Source organism: Bombina bombina, chromosome 7, assembly GCF_027579735.1.
Source record: "Bombina bombina isolate aBomBom1 chromosome 7, aBomBom1.pri, whole genome shotgun sequence".
Classification (NCBI taxonomy): Eukaryota; Metazoa; Chordata; class Amphibia; order Anura; family Bombinatoridae; genus Bombina; species Bombina bombina.
Window position 1 is genome coordinate 339,143,563 of NC_069505.1, and position 26,215 is coordinate 339,169,777.

A 26,215-nucleotide genomic window follows, 5' to 3' on the forward strand; every position below is an offset into this window, starting at 1 on the left:
TCAAGGAAAATGTTAAGAACATCCGATTCCCTCCCCCATAATATTAGTAGAAGTATTCTATATATGGCTTATTTTTATTTTACCTGTTGCATTGGAGAGTGCTAGAGACTCCATTGATCCTCTAGGAGTTTGTTCTGTAGGCGTCAATTTATCCGTAAATTTAAGTGCATTAATTGGATGCCTTGTTCGGCACTGTTGAGAATTCATGCCTTTTGCATCCTCAAATTTTGGAACTCTCAGGCTTGAGCGTGCTTCATTAAAACTGTGGTTGGAAACATCACTAAAACTTTCTTGCTGTCTTAACCTGCCTTGGTAATACTCATCCCGGCTATCTTGGGAGAAACTTTCACTGTGACCCATCATGGACAAACTTCTTTTCTGGTTGTTGTAATGTTTTGCCCACATATCTTGCTGAGCACCGGCTCCTTGGCCAGCATTGTAAGACGTTCTTATGTTACACTGACTGAGAAGTTGTAAAGGACTTTGTGACTGACTCCTCTCCATTTTATTACCATAATGGTAAAGTTCATCTCTGCTTCTCCACAACTGTTCTCTGTTGAGACTTGGGTTTTGACTTGATACACTTAGCAAATCCATCTGCAAAGAGAGAGGATCAACATCTGCAGAAAGTCTATTAGATGCCACATTCATTGGACCATGATTCATACTGTTGTCTTCCATCTTTGCTTTATTCTTGCCAATCTTTGCACTACGTCGGGTTTCTTTTGCTCTGGCGTTCTGAAAAGCAGAATCTGAGGAGTCTGACCCTGTTGGGTCATCTCCAGAACTGCATGCTCTAGAGCAAAATATTTGTCCCTGTTTGGGCAAAAACGGACGTCCAAGTAGAGATTTCTTACAATGCGCACAACAGAAGCAGCCTTCGGTTGCATGCCAGTGCTGACCATCATATGTCATCTGACCCTGGTCTATACCTGTGGGAGATAAAAAAGGGAGAAATCATAAATAAGAAACGGGTAAAGAAAATGAAATGTATTCAGAGAAACAAGCATTCTACAGTACATGTAAAGAGTTATTTACAACAGGAAGACCAGTTAGCAACATAATAATATGATGTGCATACGCAACTGTAAAGCTCTGCATATTATCATCATCATTTCCATTTAAAGGGACAGTAAAAGTCAAAATTAAAAAAGCTGGGAAATGGGTAATAAAGTTGTTATCTATCATATTAAACAAGAACAATTTTGTGGTTGACTGTCCCTTTAACTAAAAAGATGTATGTGGAATAACATTCTAAGTATAATATCCCTTCAATATATATATATATAGCTAAAAGGGTATCTAAATATCATTACAGATAAAACGTATGTTTAAACAACCCACTAAAAAAAAAAACAGGAAACAATGTAAAAGATACTTCCAAAAAAAAAACACAGATTGCAGAGTTTTTCTTAAAGGGACAGTCAAGTCCAAAAAAAACTTTCATGTTTCAAATAGGGCATGTAATTTTAAACAACTTTCCAATTTACTTTTATCACCAATTTTGCTTTGTTCTTTTAGTATTATTAGTTGAAAGTTAGACCTAGGAAGGCTCATATGATAATTTCTAAGCCCTTGAAGGCCGCCTCTAATCACATGTTTTTGTATTTGCTTTTCACAGCAGGGGGAGCTAGTTCAGGTAAACCCTATAGATAACAGTGTGAGCACGCCCGTGGATTGTGGCAGACACTGCACTAATTGGCTAATAGGAAAGTCAATCGATAATAAATAAAATGTCATGTGATCAGGGGGCTGTCATAAGATGCTTAGATACAAGTTAATCACAGAGGTAAAAAGTATATTTATATAACCGTGTTGGTTATGCAAAACTGGGGAATGGGTAATAAAGGGATTAACTATCTTTTAAAACAACAAAAATTCTGGTGTTGACTGTCCCTTTAAGGAAAAGTAAACAATGAAGGACACTGTTAAAATGACTGGAGGTGACAATTTTGAAATCTAAGGCATTGATGTTTACTGGGAACAGTACCAGATTAAAAGGTGTTTATAGTGTTGCTGTAAGTACAGGAAATGCCAAACACTCTGAGTGTTTTATGTATCTTTGTAAAAATCTGATTTCCCTATGAAAAGATCTGCATGAGAAGCTCACATGATCTATGGTTCTGAAACAGATTAGCTTCTGAATCTATTCACTATACCCATATTGTTGTACCTTATCTAAATTACAAGATAGCATCACTTTAAAGTGAAGGTAAACTTTGATGAATGAAAGCCCGTTTAAAAAAAAAAAAAAAATACTATTAAAACCAGGGGTACTTTCATTCATCAAAGTTTACAAAGCAGCCATTTTGATTAAAAACTTACCTTTGTTCTTCTCACAGCCAGAGCAGCTTCCCCCACCCGGAGATCCTCTCTTCACACGTCATCAATTACTAATCCAGCTTCCTCCAATCACGGCATGGCCTCAGGCAATGACTACCCTGGGGGGAAAGCCGTGATTGGAGGAAGCTGGATTAGTCATTGATGACGTGTGAAGAGAGGATCTCCGTGTGGGGGAAGCTGCTCTGGCTGTGCAAAGAAGAGAGGTAAGTTTTTAATCAAAACGGCTACTTTGTAAACTTTGATGAATGAAAGTGCCCCTGTTTTTAATAGTATTTTTACAAAACGGGCTTTCATTCATCAAAGTTTACCTTCACTTTAAATGACCATTAAACTTGACATTTAAAGAAAGCATAAAATGTTTAATTATTGCAATATGTATTCATTATTTATTATGCTGCCTTTTACTGTAAAATACATCTAAACATTGTGCTTGTTTTACTTTCTCCCAGGGAGGTTTGGGTTAATACTTTTAGGCAATTTATTTTAAGATTCTCAGCAGTCACATGTTTGTAAAATGTGGATTATCAGTTTTGAATCAACAATCATGATAGGCGAATCATTCTTTGAAATAGTAACAACGTTTAATCAGTGCGGAAGAAATAAGAGCAGACTTCCCCAGTCTCTCTCAACTGCACATGTGAAAACAGAGTTTGTGCTATATCTGAATATTAGTTTGTGATTGGCTAGCAAGGATTATTTTGTTCTGGGGGACAGAGAAATCAGTAATATAAATAAACATAAAACAATATACTCATCTGATAAAATGAAGCTGCAGTTTTCATTGTAAAATTATTCTGATATGAAGGTTCAAAATCATGTAGTTTACAATTTGGGTTTAGTGGTCCTTTAAAAGGACAACGATAACAGAATGAATTTGACTTTGCTATGCTATTGTGTTTCCTTCTGTGACTGCAGCTCTAAAGGTGACAAATTCTGAAGCTCCGCCTCTTGACAGTGGGCGACACCATCTTGGAGCTTAAGTATTCTCATACTGTGTGACCAAAAGTAGTGTGCATTCATAGCTAAGTAATGGTGCTATCACACCCCATATCATGCATGCTAACCCCAAGCAAATGATAAAACTGTCCACTTGTGAGAATTCTGTTCTCCAAGATGGAAGTGCTCGACATAAAGAGGTGGAGCTTCAATATTTGGCCCCTTTAAAGTGATGGTAAATCCAAGTGTATAACAAACGCTAGGATTTACCATCATTAAAAATAAAGGGGACTTTTAAGTGATCAAACGTGTAAAAAAGGATGCTAAACTCACCCTTTCTGTGCCGTTGCACAGCGCTAAACTCAGCAGCTCCGGCCACCCACGACACATCAATCTTTTACCAATGAGGTGCCGATTGCACCTCTGAACCAATAGCCATGCGTGTCAACTGACAGGTTTCTGTATGCATGCACGGCTATTGGTTTAGAGATGCAATCGGCACCTCATTGGTAAAAGATTGATGTGTCATGGGTGGCCGGAGCTGCTGAGTTTAGCACTGTGCAACGGCACAGAAAGGGTGTGTTTTTTTTTTTACTTTTTTCATCACTTAAAGTCCACTTTATTTTTAGTGATGGTAAATCCTAGTGTTTGTTAAACACTTGTATTTACCATCACTTTAAGGTGCTAATATAGAAAAATGACTTTGAAGAATGATTCAGGCACAGAAGTAAATACAATAACGTGGTAAGCAGTAACCATGCAAATGTAGTATTGCCCAGCAGTGTGTCCCTTTAAGGTTGCCATTGTTCAATATAAAAAAAACAACAGCCATAATTATTAGTAGAAATATTCAGTAAAATGCAAGAAATCAAGCTGCTAGTGATGTTTAAAGGGACAGTCAAGTCCAAAAAAAACTTTCATGATTTAAATAGGGCATGTAATTTTAAACAACTTCCCAATTTACTTTTATCACCAATTTTGCTTTGTTCACTTCATATTCTTAGTTGAAAGCTAAACCTAGGAGGTTCATATGCTAATTTCTTAGACCTTGAAGACTGCCTCTAATCTGAATGCATTTTGACCACTAGAGGCTATTAGTTCATGTGTTTCATATAGATAACATTGAGCTCAGGCACGTGAAGTGACCTAGGAGTGAGCACTGATTGGCTAAAATGCTAGTCTGTCAAAAGAACTGAAATAAGGGGGCAGTTTGCAGGGGCTTAGATACAAGGTAATTACCGAGGTAAAACGTGTATTATTATAACTGTGTTGGTTATGCAAAACTGGGGAATGCGTAATAAAGAGATTATCTTTCTTTTTAAACAACAAAAATTCTGGTGTTGACTGTCCCTTTAACGATTATATCAAAATAGATTCACAAACACTTATAAAATGTTTCCATAACAATGCCTTTATTTATATATGTGTTCTTTATATGTACAGTGGCCTGAAGAGACTATTCAATGTATTTCTATTATCACATTTACTTTCCTTAGTATCATTAACAGATACATTAAATGTCACACATAAAACACTCTTTAAACATAATAAAATATGTTATTACATGTAACAAAAAAAAAAGAAACACTAAAGTCAAAATTAAACTGTGGAGCAAAGTTAGCAGTAAGCAAGGAGTGCACTTTAAAACCAGCAGCCAATATAAATCACATTACGCTGCTTTCTGCACATAGCATCTTACAATAGCCTATATTTTCATATGCATGCGTTTGTCTATTAGGGTTATAAGTATTTTGAGTGTTTTTGGAGAAGCTTGTCGCTTTTAGTTTGTGAAAAGAAACCGAGATCTGCAGTGCAAACATTTTTAAAGAATTACGCTAAGATTAGAGAGACATTTTCCTATACGCCCATTTTAGGAAAAAACAACAATTATAATTTGGTGTCAAATTATCAACCTCTACGGTAGGCTTTCGCCTGCCTATGACTGCAGGTTCTCACAAGAGAACCTGCACGCCGTATTTAACAAAACTGCTGCTTCTCTACCCATAGAAGAGAGAAAGCGATAGTGCCGCTCCAGAAATCTTACATGCAGGTGAAGGTCCGGAAGCACGCCACGGTGAGGGGAGGAGTGGAGCCAGGCAGAGCAAATAGCGGTGGACAACCGCAGGCATAGAAATAAAAGAAAAATGCCGGCTACTTGCAACAATGAAGTGAGTCTTTTATTAATCCATAAAACAGCAAACCATAGGTTCTATGAGTAAGCGCCTACGGGCGTGAAACGCGTAAGAACAGCTGAGCCCCTCCATCTTGTGCTTTGTAACCGTTTGCTTCATTGTTGCAAGTAGCCAGCATTTTTCTTTTATTTATTTGCTGCTTCTCTACCCTTTCCCCACCTCTTAGGTGGCAAATTTCAATCTCCGACAGCTCCTGTCCGCTTGTGATTGGTTGTGCACGGGTAGGGGGTAGCTTTGCACACGAGCGCAAAATAGGCGAGTATATGCGCCCCTGTCTGCCTCACCTTGATAAATCGCCCCCTTTGTATTTTGTACTTATAAGTACAAATTTCTAAGCGATTTTTTGCACATCCAGTGTACTTAAATTACAATTTACACTGTGTATATTTAATACAATTTATTCCTTAGTAATTTACATACAAATTTTATGCTTTTGATAAAATACGATATTTGGTAAAGAAATTTTGTTGCAATTTTTTATTAACCCTAGCAATGCAATTTTTTTCTGAGTATTTTTGTTTCAATGGTTCAATTATTCATTTTGTAAGATCTGTAAAATACGAGTTATTTTGTGCAATTTTGTAATTTATGTATATTCTTCCCATATGACTTTAGATCATTCCACCAGGGAAATAAAAATACTAGCAAGCATTGTTTATTAATCTCACCAGCCTAGAGACTTTTAGATCATCAGGCCCTAGGTGGTTTTGCATGTGCATTTGTCTGTGTATTATGAATTTCTTGATTATCCTATTCTACTGTGTTTGATGATTGTTATATTAATATACTTTATAACATTTAAACCTCTAAATGTCTTCCTATTTCTAAGCCACTGCAGACAGCCTCTTATCACATGCTTTTTATTATCTTTTTAATCAGGAGACTGCTAGTTCATGTGGGCCATATAGATAACATTGTGCTGTCTCCTGTGGAGTTGTGCAGGACACAGCACTAATTGGCTAAACTACAAGTCAATAGATAATAAATAGCTATGTTATCAGAGGGCTGTCAGAAGAGGCTTAGATACAAGGTAATCACACAGGTAAAAAGTGTATTAATATAACCATGTTTTCTGTGTAAAACTGGGGATTGTGTAATAAAGGGATTATCTATCTTTTTAAACAATAAAAATTCTGGAGTTGACTGTCCCTTTAAAGGGACATAAAACAAGTTGGGATAGAGACAAACTATAATAATATGTACATTATTTTGCCTGCAAATTTATACTGCAGTGCCTCACCATTAACCCTTTCTTTTTAGTTTATAAATTGTAAAGCTCTAACTCCCCCGTCACAATTCCTTTTATGGCTGTATCTATATCTATTGTTGTTTGGGTAAAATGCAGAAGTGAATAGGGATTATCTGATGGAGCAGGCCTAGAAGCTGTGAACTCATAGTAAGCTATGTAATTCATTCTGCTTATTTTTTCAAAATTATTTTAAAATACTTGCCAGCAATTTTTAAACAATTTTTTTTATGCAAACTATTTTAAATTAATTAGCCCTTTTAGGATATGCACAGATCTCAACCTGTTTTATATCCCTTTAAAGCCGTTTGTTTTGATCTTGAAACTAACACAAAGTGGACAACTTGCCTTTAGGATAAAAGATCAGTGGATGATAAAGACAACTCCTATAGCTTTAGAGGAACATTGATTAAAAATACACGCACAGATTTTATATAAATCCAAATGGAGAAAAGAAAGCCGAGTGCACTATAAGTGATGTATAAAAACCAGTAAGCCAGAAGACAATATATAAAACACAATGTAAATTATTCTATTTAAACACAATAAATCAAAATGGAAGAAGATTTTTGTTCTCTCTCTAAACCACAAGACAAAAGGGGAAGCTATATCTAAAGTAAATGCTGCTTGCTATAGTCTCAAAAAATGTCAGATTGTTTTCCCTAGTTATTAATCTTTGGCTACCCAGAAATACAGCAAGGAACACTTTGTCTGACGAACAACCTTTTGAAACGCGTGAGGATTGCTTTGTTAAAGCAGAGACTTGCATTTTACTATTCCTTGCGGTATTGCTGGGTAGCCAAGGATTTATACCACAATCACCAGGGAACTCTCTGGCTGATACGCTTAAACTGTTTTGAGTGTTCACACATAGCTCATACTGTTTGAGAGTAATCTGTGTGAGCGTATAACTTGATATTAAAGTTTTGGTTTTTTTTCTTTTCAAATGGTATTACACTATCTTTGCCTTATTTTCCTCATCCCTACTAGTCATTTAAAGGGATAGTCTACTCAAGAATTTTTATTGTTTAAAAGATAGATAATCCCTTTATTAACCATTCCCCAGTTTTGCATAACAAACAGTTATAATAATACACTTTTTACCTCTGTGATTACCTTGTATTTAAGCCTCTGCAGACTGCCCCTTAAGTTCTTTTGACAAACTTGCATTTTAGCCAATCAATGCTGACTCCTAGGTAACTCCACGTTTGTGAGCACAATGTAATCTATATGACACACATGAACTAACGCCCTCTAGCTGTGAAAAACTGCCAAAATGCACTGAGATGAGGCGGCCTTCAAGGGCTTAGAAATTAGCATATGAGCTTACCTAGGTTTAGCTTTCAACAAAGAATACCAAGAGTACAAAGAAAATTTGATAAAAGTAAATTGCAAAGTTGTTTAAAATGGCATGCTTTATCTGAATCATGAACGTTTAATTTTGACTACACTGTCCCTTTAAGGAAGACTACCATACGACACAAGGCAAATAAGCTCAGGAAGGTGTATGATCCACAGGGTTCACCCTCTTGCACTTGCATAGGATTGAGGCAATTTGGAATAAGTAGGCGCCCATAAGGGTTTTCTATGTCTTTAGCACTTTATATGAACTGGGTTTTTTTTATAGACATTTACTTCCACAGGAGAAGAGTGATATCTTATTCAAGTTGCTTTGCGCTACCCCTTATCTTTTTTTTATTAACTATTTATATGCCAGTGTGTGTGAGAGATTTGTCCTATTGGGCTTGGGTAAACTGCCTTAGTCAGCAGCCTACTGTTTTGCAAGTGGCTTAAAGGGACTGCCAACACTTTACTTCCTATTCCCCAGCTTTGCACAACCAACATTGTTTATATTATTATACTTTATAACATTCAAACCGACAAATGTCGGCCTGTTTCTAAGCCACTATAGACAGCCTCTTAATCACATGCTTTTTTATTTGCTTTTCACAACAGGAGACTGATAGGTCATGTGGGCCATATAGACAACATTGTGCTCACGCCCGTGGGTTGTGCACAACACAGCTAAAATGCAAGTCAATAGATAATAAAGTCATGTGATCAGGGGTTGTCAAAGGAGGCTTAGATACAAGGTAATCACAGAGGTAAAAAGTATATTAATATAACCGTGTTGGTTATACAAAACTGGGGAATGGGTGATAAAAGGATTATCTAACTTTTTAAACAATAAAATGTTTTTGAGTTGACTGTCCCTTTAAGATACATATGCACTGTGGTTTGACAGCGTGTACGTTCGTTCTTTCTCTTCGATTTGACTTTTGTCAAATTCTGTGTCAGTCTTGTTTGTACTTTTAGCACAATTTATACCGTTAAACTATTTCCAAAGTCAAAAAGGTCAGCTTTAATTGTTCCGTATAACAATGTCAAATTTAAGTAACAGAAAATGTTGATGTTCATTTGCAGAATAAGACTTATAAGTAAACATATGTCACCTGCAGACTATTTAGTCTGACACAGAACTTTATAAATGTCACAGTTTGTCAGCTGCTGCTTAAAGTTAAATGGTAGCCTGCAGACATTGCAAACGTTGTTCACAAATATTTGTAGAGCAGCTTGACACAGAAATAGTGGACATTTTAAAACCTCTCTATTGGTGATGTCGTTTTAAGAACCTGTAGAGCTATTATAAGCATAACATATTCCATGGACACACTATGCTCACAGTCACAGTTTGTTAAATGGGTTAGCGCAGTGGTCACAGTTGAGCTACTCTAGCGGTTGTGACTGTGAGGGAGCGGGCAGCAGCAGGCAGTATTTTTAGTGTGGGACAGCTACGATAGCATTAAAGTGAAGGTCCATTTTGATGAATTAGTGCCCGGTTTTTAATAAACCTATTAAAAACAAGGGCACTTTAATTCATCAAAATTGACATTTCTCTGTTTTCTTCAAAATCTTACCTTTTAATCCTGAATGCCGCTCCAGCGATTCCCCAGCCGTCGGAAGCCTCTGCAGACGTCAGAAATGACGAATCAGGCTTCCTCCAATCACAGCTTCCGGCCCCGGGGGAATCTTGGCCTGATGCAACGCTGTGATTGGAGGAAGCCGGATTCGTCATTTTGGACCTGCGAAGACAGCATGCAACGGGCGGAGGAAGTGCTGGAGCGGCTGCCAGGATTAAAAGGTAAGTTTTTGAAGAAAACAGTGAAATGTCAATTTTGCTGAATTAAAGTGCCCTTGTTTTTAAAATGTTTATTAAAAACCGGGCACTAATTCATCAAAATGGACCTTCACTTTAACTAAGTTGTTAAGGGTGGGCAGAGTGGGTGCCCTAGCCATGACGTGGGTGGCCCTTTGCCTAGATTGGATGTCTGTTGCTCTGGGGGCGATGGAGGGTCCTGTGGGGAGGGTTTGTGGTTGTAGGGGACCTGGAGAATGGGGTCCTTGACTTTGATATTGGGGGCCCTGTCCCTATAGTTTAGAAGCCTTGGTGGGGTGAGACAGGCAGGTGGTGGGTTGAGGGAGGGGCATAGTGGCAAGGTGGGGGCTTTTCCCTAATTATTGCCCAGGGGCCCTGGTTGATCTCAGTCCGCCCTTGACATATTCATATTTACAGAAAGAGAAAAGCTTAACCGGTAATGAACAAAGGTTTGGTAGTTTGTTCTTTGATGGCTCTAGCCCTGAAATAGCAGGCAATTCTCCTTTAAATGAGGAACATGGCAACCCCAGACTATTGTTTTGGCCTTCTGTGGGCTTCATAAGTGAGGTGCAGCCATATCCCACTAGGAACATTGGGCAGGGAGTCCATGTCTGGTTCCTCTAATCACCCTAATAGAGACTTTCCACAAAGTCATAATACACATTTACAGACAGAAAAGTGTTCAAACAGGAATCATCAGTGTTTTGATCTTTGGTGGGTCACAACCTGGGAGCAGCCCAAAACATCTTACTCTTTCAAAATATCTTTAAAACGATATAGGGCTAGATTAAGTGAGGTGCTATCAACGTGCGCCTGTAAAGGGGCAAATTTGTCCGTTTATGGAGACAGACTGACGTGTTTCGCGTCCCCTTGTGGCGCTTACTCATAGGCTAGTGTCTATGAGACCTATATATCAAGCTCCGAAAGGAGCTTGAAGGGCCGTGTTTCTGGTGAGTCTTCAGACTTGCCAGAAACACAAGTCTAAAGACCACTGCTTCATAAGCCTGTCCGCCTGCTCTGAGCAGGTGGACAGGAATCGCCGCAATTCAACCCGATCGAGTACGATCGGGTTGATTGACACCCCCCTGCGGCGAGTCTGCAGGGGACGGCGTTGCACCAGCAGCTGTTGTGAGCTGCTGGTGCAATGCTAAATACGGAGAGCAAGGTCTTGTGGACCTGATCCGCACTGTCGGATCAGGTCCGCAAGACCTTTGTTAAACTGGTCTCTATGTCTTTACCCACTTCTGTTATAGGCAGAAATAGAAACAAGTTAACAGCTTCAGTGCCATATAAAAAAAACTTAAGTTTAAAAACGTAGCTCCCCAACATAGAGACAGAATAATTGTTACTTAGTAATACATTATCAAGAAAGGCAATAAAACAACTATACAAATGATTTAATGTAGATGACAATTCTAGTAATCATGGCTAAAGGAAGTTTAAGCACAATACTACTACAGTAGAATAAGCTGTTCTGGAAGAAAGGGTTATAATAATCATCAAAATTTTTACCATAATATTTACCATAATTCTACCTTTAATTTTTATTTTTTTACTTATCAAACATTCTAGAGAACCACTTTTGAAGACTCTTTTTTGGTATTGATTAAATCAATATAGCACATAATACCAAATATCTAGCATATATTAATTACCAATAAAATAATTGATGTCACATTCCCAATTCATACCTAGAGGGGAGCGTGTACGTAACTTAAGGATCCAATAAAGTTATTTTTTTTTAAGAAGAAATGTATTACCTCCTCTAGGTGGAGTGCCAGCAACATCTATAACTTGCAATGACAAACTTGCTATATTTGTTAAATGGAAACTGTTTAAATGGCTTGCTACAGTGGAATCCTTGTAATTTTTAACGTCTCTAATATGTTCATTAATTCTTGTTCTTACTTGTCGTGTAGTTTTACCAACATATTGACAGTGGCAAATATTGTAAGTCAAAAGATATACAACAGTCTGATATCCCCAATAAATACCATTTTGAATATCTCAGATTATTATCCATGATTTTGGCATGGGAGTTCCCGAAAGAGAATATAAGAGACATGACACATTGGGAAAGGCGATGGATTGCTGGCAAACCTTTTTTTAAAGCCTTAAAGGGACATAATAGTCATATGCTAAATCACTTGAAAGTGATGCAGCTAGCTGTAAAAAGCTGACTAGAAAATATCACCTGAACATTTCTATGTAAAAAAGAAAGATATTTTACCTCAAAAGTTCCTCAGTAGCCACATCCCATTGTAAAGGACTTCTAAGCAGCAAATCAGTATGTCTGTCCCGGGACAGCTAAGAGATTGAGCCTTGTGCACTCTCATGTTATTTCCCTATTCAGTTTAAGGAAGTTTACTATGAAATCTCATGAGAGTTAAGTCAAATCTCATGAGATCACAGTAAAAGAGTTCATGACCTCAGCACTGTTGATGCTGATTGGCTGCAGTTCATTTCTTCATTTTTTTAAAAAGAATTTTTTACCTGCAGCTGGGCAGCAGCTGAGTATAACTTTTTACACAGAACTTACTCTGCTGAGCTGAAGAGATTGTGAGTTAAAATATCTTCTTTTTTTACACAGAGATGCTCAAGTGATATTTTCCTGTCAGCTTTTTACAGTTATACTGCATCAATTTCAAGTGATTTAGAATATGAGTATTATGTCCCTTTAACATTGCATTGCTGTATTTTGTTAGACTCTGAGGGTTTTACGAAATCTTACCATGTCATTGAATGGGAAAAAGTATTGGGGCAGGCTCACACTGAGATAGAATGGCAGAAAGCTATCCAAGACACAAAGACTGCAATACACTGTGTAACTCTATATGAGCTTTTCATTAAGCTGCTATTGCGCTGGCACAGGGTCCCGGTCAAACTAAATAAAATCTTTCCACAGAAACCAGCCACATGCTGGAGAGGATGCGTGCAGAAGGAGTCCCACATTCATATTTGGTGGAACTGTAGTAAGTTAAAGAAAGTATAGGCTCAAGTATTCCCTATTCACCGCAACGGACACTCTATTGATCTGGTATTCTCCTTCCTCTGCTCTCTCACCTGTCGCCCATTTCCCATCTCAGACCACCATCTGCTCACCTTTAATATTAATATGCAGGCTAAACCTACTTCTCCTCCTCGCCCCTGCACCTGTAGAAATCTGCACACTGTGGATCCGCTCCAACTTCCCAAACATATTAAAAAACGCCTCCCCCACACTTCCACGATATCCTGCCCTGACCTTGTTACAACCCCCTATAACAATACAATCTCTTCTGCACTTGACACTTTTGCTACAAATACGCAAAACCCCATGTTGTCTGCTCCAACCCTGGCACTCTAAGCAAACATGCCACCAGCAAAAATGCTCCCAAGCTGCTGGAGGAAATCCCGCTCGGAACTAGATTTCCTCCACTATACGTTTTTTCTTTATTCTTACTCCTCTGCCTTTATCTTAGCTAAGCAAACCTACTTCTCTTCTCGTATATATCTACTCACTCCTCAAACCCTAAACGTCTCTTCTCCATTTTCAAGTCTCTCCTCTATCCACCTGCACCACCCCCTTCATCTGCCTTTAGTGATCAAGACCTGGCAGACTACTTTTTCAAGAAAACACTTACCATCCGAAGTAATAAAACCTTCCATCTCAACCCCCTGCTTAGCACCTTCCCCCCAACCACTGAGAATGAAGTGAGTTCCCTATTGTCTTCCTCACACCTCACTACCTGCCCACTTGACCCTATCCATTCACATCTAATACCTACTCTGTCTGCTACCCTCACTCCAGCTCTTACTCACATATTTAACCTATCCCTTACTACCGGTTCATTCCCATCTTCCTTCAAATATGCAAAGGTCACCCCCCCATCCTCAAAAAACTCTCCCTTGACCCCAATTCTCCTGCAAACTACCGCCCATATCACTGCTTCCGCTAGCTTCAAAAGTACTGGAAAAACTAGTTTTGATCACCTAACCCACTTCTTGTCCTCCAACTCATTGCTTGACCCCTTTACAATCTGGCTTCCGCCCCAAACACTCAACTGAGACTGCCCTCACAATGGTTACGAACGATCTTCTTTCTGCTAAAAACAACGGCCACTACTCAATATTTATCTTACGGGACCTGTCTGCTGTCTTTGACACCGTTCACCATCCCCTTCTCCTATGGACTCTCAGCTCCCTTGGGCTCTCTGACACTGCCCTCTTCTGGATCCACTCTTATCTCTCTAATAGGTCCTTTTCTGTCTCCTTTGCTGGCGACTCCTCCTGTCTATTGCCTCTGTCTGTTGGAGTACCTCAAGGCTCTGTTCTGGGTTCTCTACTCTTCTCTATTTATACTTCCTCACTGGGTAAACTTATCAGTAGCTATGGCTTCAACTATCACCTCTATGCTGATGATACTGCGATCTACCTATCCACCCCTGCACTCTCTCCTTCTGTCCTCTCTCACATCGGTGTCTGCTTACCTGGCATTTCTTCTTGGAGGGCCTCTCACCACCTAAAAATCAACATGTCCAAGACTGAGCTCCTTCTAATCCCTCCCTCTATTTCTACCCCGGTTTCTAACTTTTCAATCACTGTTGGTGACACCACTATCTCCCCATCACCCCAAGTCTGCTGCCTAGGAGTTACACTTGACTCCAATCTGTCCTTCATACCCCACATCTAACTGCTCTCTTCATCCTGTCACAACCACCTACGCAATATCTCCAAAATTCGTCCGTTTCTGAGTGCTGAAACTACTAAACAGCTAATCCACTCCCTGGTAATTTCCCGACTTGATTACTGTAATAACCTACTAACTGGCCTCCCTCTGTCCCGCCTCTCCCCTCTTCAATCCATCCTAAATGCCTCTGCTAGGCTAATCCACCTCTCCCGACACTCTGTATATGCTGCACCTCTCTGCGAGTCCATTCACTGGCTTCCCATTCACAGCAGAATTCAAAATTCTCACCCTGACCTACAAAGCCCTTACCAACGCAGCCCCCCCTACCTGTCCTCACTCATCAACAAATATACTCCAGCCCGCCCCCTAAGATCCAACAATGACCTGCTCCTTGCATCTTCTACCATCACCTCCTCCCATGCTAGACTACATGACTTCTCTTGTGCGGCACCAAACATCTGGAACGCACTTCCTCAAGCTGTCAGACTTTCCCTAACCTTTCCTCCTTTAAACGCTCCCTAAAGAACTTTTTGTTCAGGGAAGCCTATCTCCAAATCAGTAACAAACGAATTCCACTTGCCTAATAGCTGCCCTCATCTAACTCCACACTAACATCATACTGACCTTTGCAGTCCCCACCTCCTGTTTCTCATTCTCCTACCCATCTAGATTGTAAGTTCCCATGGGAACAGGGCCCTCAATTTCTCCTGTATTTGTTTGTTAAACTTTGTCTGGTGTCTTTTATATTGTATTGTACTGTACTTTTATCTTTGCACCCATGGACAGTGCTGCAGAATCTGTTGGCGCTTTATAAATAAATAATAATAATAAAATAATAATAAAAGTAGCTAAGGTATTAAGACAACTCAACCTAGTACAGAGATTAACGCCAGACATTGCCCTTTCCCATTTAGGGCTTGGGAAATTGAGACAACCAGACAGGATACTATGCATTATTATACTGTTGGCTACTAAATTGGCTATAGATAGGAATTGGCTGGGGACCACTCCGATCTCATTGTGAATGGTACTAGAGATAATTGGGTATATCCGTAAAATGGTGGAATACTCAATAAAATCAGAAGGCTGACTGGGACTTCACGGGTTGGTGTGGATGACTTGGGAGGAGTGGGGGGAGTGGGAGAGGGGGAGCGACTTAGTGCAGAAATCATTGGACTGAATACCCTGGTGTACGTTGGGAATCCCAATGTTTTTCCTTATCTTGGCAAAAATCTGATTGGGCTGCTTCCCCTTCCCTACTTACACACTTCTATATTCTTGCACCCATACTACAAATTATTTTTCTTTTTTTTTCTTTCCCCTCTACTTCTCTATTATATCTCCTCTGTTGCCTCGGATCGCTATTCACCCAACCAATAGTTTATTAGAACCTTATGACCTCATTATAACCTTATGACTTCCTTAAGCTCTGTTAGGCAGAGCATTGTTATGGTCCTCACATCTTCGGGTAAGAATAATCTAGAGTGCAGACTTATGGTGGTGCTTCCTATGGACCCTTTGGGCCCTTAGGGTTCTTATCGATTACAGAGTGTAGTACTTATGTAACCACAAATCAAAATACTGACCAAGCAATATACAAGAGGCTATATATTGGACTTGTAAGGTCCTTGAAACCATAAGGTCGGTCACAAATGATAATATGTATGTAAGTGCAAGCTAATAAAAGGAATAAAAGGAATAAAAGGTACGGTTTACTATATTATAGATGGGATCACTTTGGTCCATAGAGTGTTAACGTTATAAGATATATAGGGGACCTCTAAGGTCCTCAGAATTTTAGGTTAATAAATACTGTTGTTACTTGTTCTCACACATGTTTGTAAATTAACGTATTCTATGTGGAAACCTAGAGACCTTCTCATCCTGTTTGAGCTTATTGGACTAATCTTGGGTCTCACACATATTACTTATAATAGTCTCGCTAAAAAAAGCTAGGAAATGATGATACCAATCTAATTTATGTTTTATACAATCTATTTTATTTAAAAATTCTTATAACACATAAAAACAACAGCAAATACTTTTCCTAATTAATAAAGGGACGTCTCCCTTATACAACACTTATAAAAACAGACTAGAACTATATAATCCTAGAATTTCAGGTATAAAGGAATTAATTCTATAGATAACATATGGCAAGCAACAAATTTCTAAGATAAATGGTGAATTAAATATTTAAAAGGCACAAATGTATCAATCCTAATAGCTTTACAGTTCTTCAGTAACAAATTCAGTTATAAAGTTACACAGTTACTTTCCTTGGACATATAATTGGCTCAGGTGTGCTGGATAGTTAAAAAGGCAAAAAACATCCAATATTCTGATTTAGGTGCCAAAGCAATCGTGGTTAATGGAAATGGTTAATTTAACAGATGAATACCTTGATGTCTTTAAAGTTCAGTTTGCGTGTTTTAAAAAACGTAGTGCAAATTAGTGTAGAGGTACCTTAATCTGTCCTGGTTGCAACCGCTGATTATCTTCACTGTGAGGGATTCACAGACTGTTTGTTCCTGGTGCTTCTGATAAGTCACCTGACCTTCTCTTTGATTCAGAGGTCAGGGGTGATGATCCGTTCTGGTGATGTAGTTATTCTTTTTTTTTTGTTTTCCTTTCTTCTTATAGCCCAAATATTGTTTTCATCTGGGTTCCCTCAGACTTCTTAAGGTTTGAAGAAATCTTTGGTCAGTGTTTAGCAGTAACACCGTATTCCCTGAAGTTACCAAAGGTAGATTTTAACTTGCAGGGTCAGGAGAAAAGTTTAAAGTTGCAGGGTCACACAGCTTTGTGACAGTAGTAAATGAAGTTTAGTAGAGTGTAGCAGGTCCCATTCAACGCGTTTCACCCTTCTGGGCTTTATCAAGATTTTCTTGATAAAGCCCAGAAGGGTGAAACGCGTTGAATGGGACCTGCTACACTCTACTAAACTTCATTTACTACTGTCACAAAGCTGTGTGACCCTGCAACTTTAAACTTTTCTCCTGACCCTGCAAGTTAAAATCTACCTTTGGTAACTTCAGGGAATACGGTGTTACTGCTAAACACTGACCAAAGATTTCTTCAAACCTTAAGAAGTCTGAGGGAACCCAGATGAAAACAATATTTGGGCTATAAGAAGAAAGGAAAACAAAAAAAAAAGAATAACTACATCACCAGAACGGATCATCACCCCTGACCTCTGAATCAAAGAGAAGGTCAGGTGACTTATCAGAAGCACCAGGAACAAACAGTCTGTGAATCCCTCACAGTGAAGATAATCAGCGGTTGCAACCAGGACAGATTAAGGTACCTCTACACTAATTTGCACTACGTTTTTTAAAACACGCAAACTGAACTTTAAAGACATCAAGGTATTCATCTGTTAAATTAACCATTTCCATTAACCACGATTGCTTTGGCACCTAAATCAGAATATTGGCTGTTTTTTGCCTTTTTAACTATCCAGCACACCTGAGCCAATTATATGTCCAAGGAAAGTAACTGTGTAACTTTATAACTGAATTTGTTACTGAAGAACTGTAAAGCTATTAGGATTGATACATGTGTGCCTTTTAAATATTTAATTCACCATTTATCTTAGAAATTTGTTGCTTGCCATATGTTATCTATAGAATTAATTCCTTTATACCTGAAATTCTAGGATTATATAGTTCTAGTCTGTTTTTATAAGTGTTGTATAAGGGAGACGTCCCTTTATTAATTAGGAAAAGTATTTGCTGTTGTTTTTATGTGTTATAAGAATTTTTAAATAAAATAGATTGTATAAAACATAAATTAGATTGGTATCATCATTTCCTAGCTTTTTTTAGCGCTGCTAAATAAACCCCATTTTTTCTTCTTATCCACCATTTAGTTCTCTTTGAGGGAAGAACTTTTTTAGCAGCAGGAATCCACCTTTAGGCGCTCCTATCACACTACACATAAATACTTATAATAGTCTCCACATGCTGGACTAAAAAAGTAAAGACGAGGTTGCAAAGCAATACCCATCACACCTATCTTTTGGACTCAATACTGTATGTATTACACAAGATATGCATATGCATTATATATATATATATATATGCCCAGGTGTATCTGCCTGGGTATATTGTAATTTACATGTTCTTTTTGTACGTTTGTTATTGCCTCCTTAATAAAGATGATTTATAAAAAATAAAAAAAGATCTTCAACAAACTGTGAACCACAATTAGAATAAAAACTATATTTTACCTTGTCTACATGACACACAAAACTATCACAAAACTCAGGTAGGCCATGGCGTTTAAACAATGCTCAATTGGTACTAAGGGGCCCAAAATGTGCCAAGAAAATATTCCCCACACCATTACACCACCACCACCACCAGCCTGAACCGTTGATACAAGACAGGATGAATCCATGCTTTTATGTTGTTTACGCCAAACTTTCACCCTAACATCTGAATGTCGCAGCTGAAATCGAGACTCATAAGACCAGGCAACGTTTTTCCAGTCCAATTTTGGTGAGCCTGTCCGAATAGTAGCCTCAGTTTCCTGTTCTTAGCTGACAGGAGTGGCACCCTGTGTGGTCCTCTGCTGCTGTAGCCCATCTGCTTCAAGGTTTGATATGTTGTGCGTTCAGAGATGGTATTCTGCATACCTTGGTTGTTAAGTAGTTATTTTAGTTACTGTTGCCTTTCTATCATCTTGAACCAGTCTGCCCATTCTCCTCTGACCTCTGACATCAACAAGGCATTTTCGTCCACACAACTGCTGCTTACTGAATATTTTCTCTTTTTCTGACCATTCTCTGTAAACCCTAGAGATGGTTGTGCATGAAAATCCCAGTAGATCAGCAGTTTTTGAAATACGCAGACCAGCCCGTCTGGCACCAACAACCATGAAGTCGTCTTTACCACGTCTAGATGCCTAAATGCATTGAGTTTCTGCCATGTGATTGGCTGATTAGCAATTTGTCTTACCAAGCAATTGAACAGGTGTACCTAATAAAGTGGCCGGTGAGTGTATATATTTATTCATAGCTGCCCAACACTGTGCGATGTACCCCCTGTGCTGCGCTAGGTGGTTTGCTGTGGCTGCCGGCATGAAAATGAGACTGCCATTGGAGCCTATGAAATCGCGCTCTCGTGAAAGATTAGCTTTCAGCAATGTGAACATTTACGTACGTTAGTATTACTTAGTGGAGCGCAACTATTGTGCTCAATATTGCACTTCACTCATAATGTTCTTTTTTGGACATGACAGGACTGCACTGTGCACCATTCATAACTTTTGCTCTGCTTTTGAAAATGTTTTAAGGGTAACTGAATCACCAGAGCGTCCAACAATACTACATATTTTGTGATCATCATGGTTTGTGAGCTCTACACTGCTGTCCTTCCCACAGCTTGTTGTGCCTTATAAATGGCCTGGTTTCTAGACTGGCCAGTCCCCACCCAAAGCATTCCCAACAACTCCTGTAATTCCACCCACAGGTTTCCATAAAGAAACCTAAGCTTTAATGTCTTTGGGAAATGCTGAGCGGTATTGGTAAGGGTAGACTATCAGTAAGAAGTAAATAATACATTAAAAGTGAAATGGAAACTGTGGGTGTAGGAGCTGATTAAAAAGTGCAGAGACATAAGTTATCTCTGAGGGTGATATAAATGCTGATTGAGGAACTGTAAAAGATGGGCACACAAACAGGGCAAACCTGATGAGGTTGATAACAGATGACCAGAGAGAAAATAGGTGATCTGTAAGAGTTGATGATTTATCCGCCTCACTGGAACAAGAAGGCATGGTCAGTAAAGTTTCATGAGTTAGGAAGAGTAAGAAAAGGGTAGATTAAAGGGGACAGTTCACTATAAAATTGTTTTTCCCTGAATGTGTTCCTCATGACTTGTTATACCAGCTTCAGTGTATAAAATGTATGAGAAATTGCTCATTTATGTTTCTTTTTGCAAAATAAATAGCTGGGTTTGCTCTTTGAAACCACAGCCCATCAAAATAGGCTTGGCTTGCTGGCAGATCAGATGTCATTATCTTATCACTCAAATAATTCTCTTTCTTATCTTTGTACAATACTTAGAAAGAACAATTGAAAATGAACATTTTAGAGCTTTATCTCTTCCACCTCCCACTGTGAGTGTAATTTCTGCTGGCTGTGTTTTCATAGTTTCTCAATAGCCTATACCTAGATATATAAACTTTCATTATAGGTAGGGATACTACAGGCTAAATCAGCTATTTCAAATGCCAATATAAATGCTAAGGAGCTATTTGTAAACAATTTAATACACTCTCCTCCTCTCTTGTTACCTCCTCACATTCCTGTTTACAAGACTTCTCCAGACTGGCTCCCATCTTGTGGAACTCTCTGCTTCGCTCCACAAGACTCTCCCCTAGTTTTGAAATCTTCAAGCGCTCCCTAAAGACTCTACTGTTTAGGGATACATACAACCTACACTAACCTTTCTTTATACCAGTTCCTCTCCTCCATTGCTATCCTCTTGAACCCCCTTAGCATGTAAGCCTAAGAGCCGGGCTGTTTGTAGATCACCTACTTAAGAGCTGACTACAACAGTGTGACTTTTGGCAGGGCCCTCTACCCATTTGATCCCTATAAATGTATATTTGTATACAGCCTATGTTTATAGCACTGCAGAATCTGTTGGCGATCTACAAATAACGATAATAATAATAATACACTCCAGAATGTAAAATGGATCATTGCGAGCAAATTAAGGGAGAGAAAGTTTTTTTGGGTAAACTGTCCCTTTAATTATTTGTTAAGTGTTGTGCTATGTGGTATGCTGGAAATTGATAATCTATGAGTGTACCAGCAGAGAAAACTAGCATATGATGATGATCTGTTAAGTCATCAGGTAGATTGGATGTTTATGTTGGATTATGATGACCCATTAGCCGATCTATGGAACTGGTAGATAATAAGTCAATTTGGTTTATGACCTGCAATAAAAAAAGGAGTGGCTGTGACTGTTACAGGGTTGGGTTTAACCCTGTATGTCATAGATGTCTGTGATATACAGTAGACTTTAAGGCTGTTTTACTGACTAATGATGTTGGCATAATCTTGTAATAAATTCCATTGTAATTCATATTCAATGAGGGTTCCAATAAGGTATAACAATTTACAAAGAATTCACTATAATGTCCCCAATTGTTTAGACATATATTTTTTTAATTATTTAACACCACACATCTATCTATCTATCTATCTATCTATCTATCACAAATATAATAAACATACATGGTGTAGTAGTGGACTACATGTGACAGCATACAGAACATAAGAGTACCTACGGAAAGTCTTGAATTCATGACTGTCCATCATTAAAAAATGTTGTCTTATAATTTGATTAACATATTGCATCACATGATTATAAGTAAGAATGTTTCATCTTATTATATGCATCAAAATATTTTTATTTTTTTCCCCAAATGTTAGTTTTGATACATTTCAAGTATTTGAACAAATGTTTTTATATGTGAAGCATGGCTCTATTTTGGTATGGAGTCATATACTTTGCAGCTGGCTCTGATTGCAAGAGGAACATCTCAAAAATAATTATTGGTTAGGATCTTTCTGAAAGCAACACACATCTAGCTTTTTGTACTCAAGCTGTAAATGAAATATAGGTTATTTAATGAAAATAACACATTTTGGTGTCTTGTCTTAAGATAATAATAATAATAATAATGACAAATGTATAACATACTGTGTATTAAGACTATCACATCTAAGTAATAAAATGACTTTTTTTTACCTGGGATACCAACTAATAAATCAACATGATAATTAATAGTTGTTATTACCCAGCTTAAAGGGACACTAAACACTCCATACATCTCCCTCTAAATATAGGTGGCGCCATTTCGAAACCTAGGTTTCAAGATGGTGTCACTTATGACTAGAGGAAAGTGGGGGATAACCTCAATACTATGCTTATAAAAAAGTATTTAGTATTTGATGTCCCTTTAATGTTACTTAGGAAAAGCTGAATTTGGCCTACTTGGATACCAGGAGATTTCCCAGTAGGTTGCAGAAGCTGGGGTTTTTCTACTCTAAACTATATGTATTTAGGTCACAAAGTATTTCCTTGTAACTTTTATTTCTTAGTCCATGTACCATTAATTAGCCCTCCTTTGAATGGTTTTTAGTATATATTCAAGTCACGCTGTGAGACAATGTTTTAAGCTTCTTGCCCAGACCACACCTATTTACTAGGTACTGGCAGACAGCTATTGGAAGTGGCAGTTAGAGAGATGTTTGGGAGAGATCAGGAAGGTGGGATGTTTGAGTTGGGATTCCTACACTGCAGAAAAAAAAGCCCTAAAATTCATACTGGTAGAATGTCTGCCAGTACTTAAGATGGCGGTAAGGAGTGTTTGGGTGGGATCATTGGGTGGAGGGTAATCCTTACACTACAATACTATTACCCATAACAGCTAACTATTTAACTCCTTCAATGCCAGTATTTTCAGAATTGTGGTGCGCAGCTGCAATTAGTGGCCTTCTAATTACCAAAAAGCAATGACAAAACCATCCTTCTCTGCTATTTCTTAACAAAAAGGATCTCACAGAAGCTTTTACAACCATTTGTGTTATGACTGCACACGCAGATAGAGGGGCATTCTACTGTACGGCATGTTACATGTGATGTTTTATCAATTTGAAAAATAAAAGTTAAATTTGAACCCCCATATGGTGCTCCTCAAGTTACTTATTTTGCACAAGCGGTATGTAAATTATTTCAGTGAAAAACATATTTTATATGATTGCATTTGGCGATGTAATGGTGGCATTAAATATACCAAAACGGGCCTAGATCAATACCTTGGTTTGTCTACTTAAAAAAATATATGGCGAGATTACGAGTTTTTGTCGGTAAGGCTTGCGGGGCTAACGAGCCTTTTGTTCCCACTGCTCCCTTAAGACAACGCTGGTATTACAGGTTTTTTTAAAACCGGCGTTAGCCACAAAAAGGTGAGCGTAGAGCAAAATTTAGCTCCACATCTCACCTCAATACCAGCATTGCTTACGGTAGCGGTAAGCTTGCTAAACGTGCTCGGGCACGATTTCCCCATAGGAAACAATGGTGCTGAGCTGGCTGAAAAAAAAACTAACACCTACAAAAAAGCAGCGTCCAGCTTCTAACGCAGCCCCATTGTTTCCAATGGGGAAAATAAATCTATGTCTACACCTAACACCCTAACATGAACCCGAGTCTAAACACCCCTAATATTACACTTATTAACCCCTAATCTGCCGCCCCCGCTATCGCTGACAACTACATTATATTATTAACCCCTAATCTGCCGCACCGGACACCGCCGCCACCTACATTATCCCTATGAACCCCTAATCTACTGCCCCCAACATCGGCAACAAGATGGCATCCCTTGAATTCCGATTGGCTGATAGAATCCTATCAGCCAATCGGAATTAAGGTGGGAAAAATCCTATTGGCTGATGCTATCAGCCAATCGGATTGAAGTTCAATCCGATTGGCTGATCCAATCAGCCAATAGGATTGACCTTTCATTCTATTGGCTGATTGGAACAGCCAATAGAATGCGAGGTCAATCCTATTGGCTGATTACATCAGCCAATAGGATTTTTCCTACCTTAATTCCGATTAGCTGATACGATTCTATCAGCCAATCGGAATTCAAGGGACGCCATCTTGGATGACTTCATTTAAAGGAACCTTCATTCTTCGTTTGAAGAGTATGCTCCGCATCGGCTGGATTGAAGATGGACCCGCTCCGGAAGGATGAAGATAGAAGATGCCGCCTGGATGAAGATTTCTACCGTCTGGAGGACCTCTTCTGCCCCGATCGGATGAAGACTTCGGACCCTCTGGAGGACCACTTGTGCCCGGCTGGATGAAGATGGCTCAAGGTAAGGTGATCTTCAGGGGGTTAGTGTTAGGTTTTTTAAGGGGGGATTGGGTGGGTTTTAGAGTAGGGGTGTGTGGGTGGTGGGTTGTAATGTTGGGGGGGTATTGTATTTTTTTTTACAGGTAAAAGAGCTGATTACTTTGGGGCAATGCCCCGCACAAGGCCCTTTTAAGGGCTATTTGTAATTTAGTATAGGGTAGGGATTTTTTTTTATTTTTGGGGGCTTTTTTATTTTATTAGGGGGATTAGAGTAGGTGTAATTAGTTTAAAATTCTTGTAATTATTTTTTTTTTCTTCTGTAATTTAGTGGGGGTTTTTTTTTCCGTAATTTAGTTTATTTAATTTAATTGTATTTAATTGTAGGTAATTTAGTAAATTAATGTAATGATAGTGTAGTGTTAGGTGTAATTGTAACTTAGGTTAGGATTTATTTTACAGGTAAATTTGTACTTATTTTAGCTAGGTAGTTATTAAATAGTTAATAACTATTTAATAACTATTGTACCTAGTTAAAATAAATACAAACTTGCCTGTAAAATAAAAATAAACCCTAAGATAGCTACAATGTAACTATTAGTTATATTGTAGCTAGCTTAGGGTTTATTTTATAGGTAAGTATTTAGTTTTAAATAGGATTAATTTATTTAATTATGTTAAATTTATTTTGTTTCATTTAAATTATATTTAAGTTAGGGGGGTTAGACTTAGGTTTAGGGGTTAATAAATTTATTATAGTAGCGGCGGCGTTGGGGTCAGAAGATTAGGGGTTAATAAATGTAGGTAGGTGTCGGCGACGTTGGGGGGGCAGATTAGGGGTTAATACATTTATTAAAGTGGCGGCGATGTCCGGTCGGCCGATTAGGGGTTAATAATTGTAGGTTGGGGGCGGCAGATTAGGGATTCATAGGTATAATGTAGGTGGCGGCGATGTCCTTTCGGCAGATTAGGGGTTAAAAAAAAATATTTTAGTGTTTGCGATGTGGGGGGGGGGGCTCGGTTTAGGGGTTAATAGGTAGTTTATGGGTGTTAGTGTACTTTTTAGCACTTTAGTTAAGAGCTTTATGTTCCGGCGTTAGCCCATAAAACTCTTAACTACTGACTTTTAAAAGTGGTAGAAGTCTTGACAGGAGAGGGTCTAGCGCTCACTTCTTCCAAGACTTGTAATACCAGCGTTAGGCAAATCCCATTAAAAAGATAGAATACGCAATTGACGTAAGGGGATTTGCGTTAGCCTCGAGTCGCGGAAGAAAAGTGAGCGGTAGACCCTTTCCTGCCTGACTCGTAATATCAGCGTTAGGAAAAAAGCAGCGTTGGGACCTCTCAACGCTGCTTTTTAAGGCTAACGCCAAACTCGTAATCTAGGCGATAGTTTTGCTAGGTTAATCTTATAAACCAAGGCTCCAATTTTGTGTAAATGGAGTGATAGCAAAAATACTAAAAACTCCGTTATTTGGGGAAAATTTTCTCTGAATTTCCTGGTAGAGAAGAAGTTAATCTATAGGCTGCTAAAAAATAATGCAAAAAAAAAAAAGAAGAAAAAACCAATTAAAAACAATACTGTATGTTTTTCAATTGTATCTAGTGGAATGACCTAGATGTCTGTTGCTTATAAAAAATAATGGATAAATCATAAAGAAGGTAACATTTATACCTGTTTAGAAAAACTTTTTCAGTATAGTATTCCCCACAGAGGGGTTCCCAGAATAGTATAGTAGATAAAATATTAATATTCCGCCTCTCACCTAATTCTTTCGTTGTGTGACAGG

The 26,215-nt window shown here is 38.4% G+C and overlaps 1 protein-coding gene across 3 annotated transcripts in view; it reads right to left on the minus strand.

Annotated features, from left to right (window-relative positions):
* Positions 1–26,215, minus strand: part of PRICKLE2 (prickle planar cell polarity protein 2) — a 372,653-nt gene that overhangs the window by 33,948 nt on the left and 312,490 nt on the right. For all 3 annotated transcript variants that reach the window (XM_053721002.1, XM_053721001.1, XM_053721003.1), the window contains exon 7: positions 84–932. In XM_053721002.1, the coding sequence (XP_053576977.1) occupies positions 84–932 (849 nt within the window). The remainder of the gene's footprint in view (positions 1–83; positions 933–26,215) is intronic.